The sequence below is a fragment of the Pongo pygmaeus genome, chromosome 8 (genome assembly GCF_028885625.2).
Source record: "Pongo pygmaeus isolate AG05252 chromosome 8, NHGRI_mPonPyg2-v2.0_pri, whole genome shotgun sequence".
Taxonomy (NCBI): domain Eukaryota; kingdom Metazoa; phylum Chordata; class Mammalia; order Primates; family Hominidae; genus Pongo; species Pongo pygmaeus.
In genome coordinates, this window is record NC_072381.2 from 69,660,152 (window position 1) to 69,662,164 (window position 2,013).

The 2,013-nt window shown below is 39.0% G+C and overlaps 1 protein-coding gene across 1 annotated transcript; it reads right to left on the bottom strand.

Moving 5' to 3' along the window:
• Positions 1-1,438: 1,438 nt before the first annotated feature.
• LOC129006177 (ragulator complex protein LAMTOR5-like) lies at positions 1,439-1,727 on the bottom strand. Its single transcript, XM_054435586.2, has one exon. The coding sequence runs from the start codon at positions 1,709-1,711 to the stop codon at positions 1,439-1,441; it is 273 nt and encodes a 90-aa protein (XP_054291561.1). The 5' UTR covers positions 1,712-1,727.
• Between the last annotated feature and the right edge of the window lie 286 nt (positions 1,728-2,013).

Genomic DNA, 2,013 nt, shown 5'->3' on the forward strand with positions numbered 1-2,013 from the left:
GTTCAAGTGATTCTCCTGGTCTCGGCCTCCCAAGTATCTGGGATTACTGCCTCAGCCCTCCTAGTAGCTGGGATTACACGCACCCGCCATCATGCCAGGCTAATTTTTGTATTTTTAGTAGAGACGTGGTTTCACCATGTTGGCCAGGCTGGTCTTGGACTCCTGACCTTAGGTAATCTGCCTGCCTTGGCCTCCCAAAGTGCTGGGATTACAGGTGTGAGCCACTGTGCCCGGTCCTATTTTTATCTTTTGTAGAAACAGGCTAAGTATATAATTTAAAGTTAACAAAGGTAGCCACTAGGAGAACAAAACAAGAAAAACTGAAGGGAAGAGGTGATAAGGAAAAGTGAGAAGTAATTTAAGAGTGCCAAGTGTCATATCTTTCACAAGTAGCTATCAATAGATATTGTTTAAAGTTGATAAATTAAGAAATAGAGATACTTTATTTTATACCTTGTAATATTATTTTAAAATGTTAGCCATATGCGTATATTATTTTTATATCTTAAAATAAAAAAATTAAAACATATCATAGTACTATGACACCTTAGCCTTATTGTTTTAAAATGAGACTTAGAATTAGCCGGAGCAAGCGTTTTGAGCTCCAATTCTCCATCCTTTAACTGATTCAGGAGGCAGGAAGGCAGCTTCCCAGGGGATAGGGCTGTACTTTAATTGCTGCTGAGAATAAAGCATTATCCAGGCTGTGGAGTTATATTCATTACTCCTCACTGGGAAACTAGAGCAAGTGGACTCATTATATCTTATGCTGGTAAGTGGAGGAACAAATGGAAGTGATTTGCCAGCCCCTGGTCAAGTAGTCCTATTCTATTGGAAAATAAATATTTAATGCTCTTGTGAAGAAATAGGGCATGCAAGGGTTGGAGTCTCTGGGTGTATAGTTAGTATTGTAACTAAATCCTTTAGTATAGCAGCAATAAACCAAGTTTTGAAGAGGCTAGAGCCCTAGGAAAATATTTGGCACATAATGAGCATTTAGTAATTTTCTATTAAATTGAGAAGAATGCATAATGATACACAATGATACTGATACTAACCCAAAGAATCCAAAATCATGTGGATTGAGAAGCCCAAAAATAAAAGGAGCAGAGGAGAAGCTACAAAACTAGCACCTAATGCTTGTGATTTCTTTTATGTATTTATTTTATTATTTTTTCCTCCAAACAGATTTATTGAATATAGCAAAATTTTATATACAGAGTGACCTGGACCTGCTGCTTCAAAACATGATCCTTTCTTACTAATATCTTGAGAGTCGGTCCATAGAGTGTTAAAAAGCAATTTACATAAATAGAAAAGTGCCCAATGCACATTAAATGAATGGCCTAACTACTGGAACTTTAGTAGTTCTGTAAGGTGATTAACATAGGTGGGATCGAGTTCCTGTGACAGGCAGCTGAAGAACAGATACAAGATGTCAAGAGGCCATTTTGTGCACTGCCACTATGCCATCATGTTTCTGGATCATAATGTTCCCATTATCTGATTCTAGACATACCACAGGAATATCAGTGGGGTCAGAGATTAGCTTAGCTGCTTGCTGGGGTGGAACAGATATCACTCCAGCATGCTCATCTGACAGGGTCCCACGCCAACCCAGATTGAGTCCTTGTGAATCTGTGCACAGGACTCCAACAATGGAGGGATTCTTCATTGTGTCTTCCAAGTGCTGCTCCAAGGTTGCCTCCATCCCACCCACCGTCCACCCCGGCCCTATTTCTTTTATTTTTAATAAAACTTCATTCTGATATGATCTGACCAGCATCCCGGCTATCCTGTAAAGACATTTCCCAAACATCTGAATGAGAGCTCAAGACTCAAGACTAGTGAAGTATGACACAGCCATAAGTTGTATCATAATACCATGTCCACCTTTGATCCTAGAGTTATTACTGTAACATCTTGTTGGTATGTGTTCTTATATGTAAACCTGAGGAGCCCATCATGATTAAACATCTCATATTTATGAATAAAGGGGTTGAGTTGAGGTGA

Excerpts from the sequence above, each read along its gene's own strand:
- LOC129006177 (XM_054435586.2), bottom strand. The coding sequence starts at position 1,711 with ATGGAGGCAACCTTGGAGCAGCACTTGGAAGACACAATGAAGAATCCC.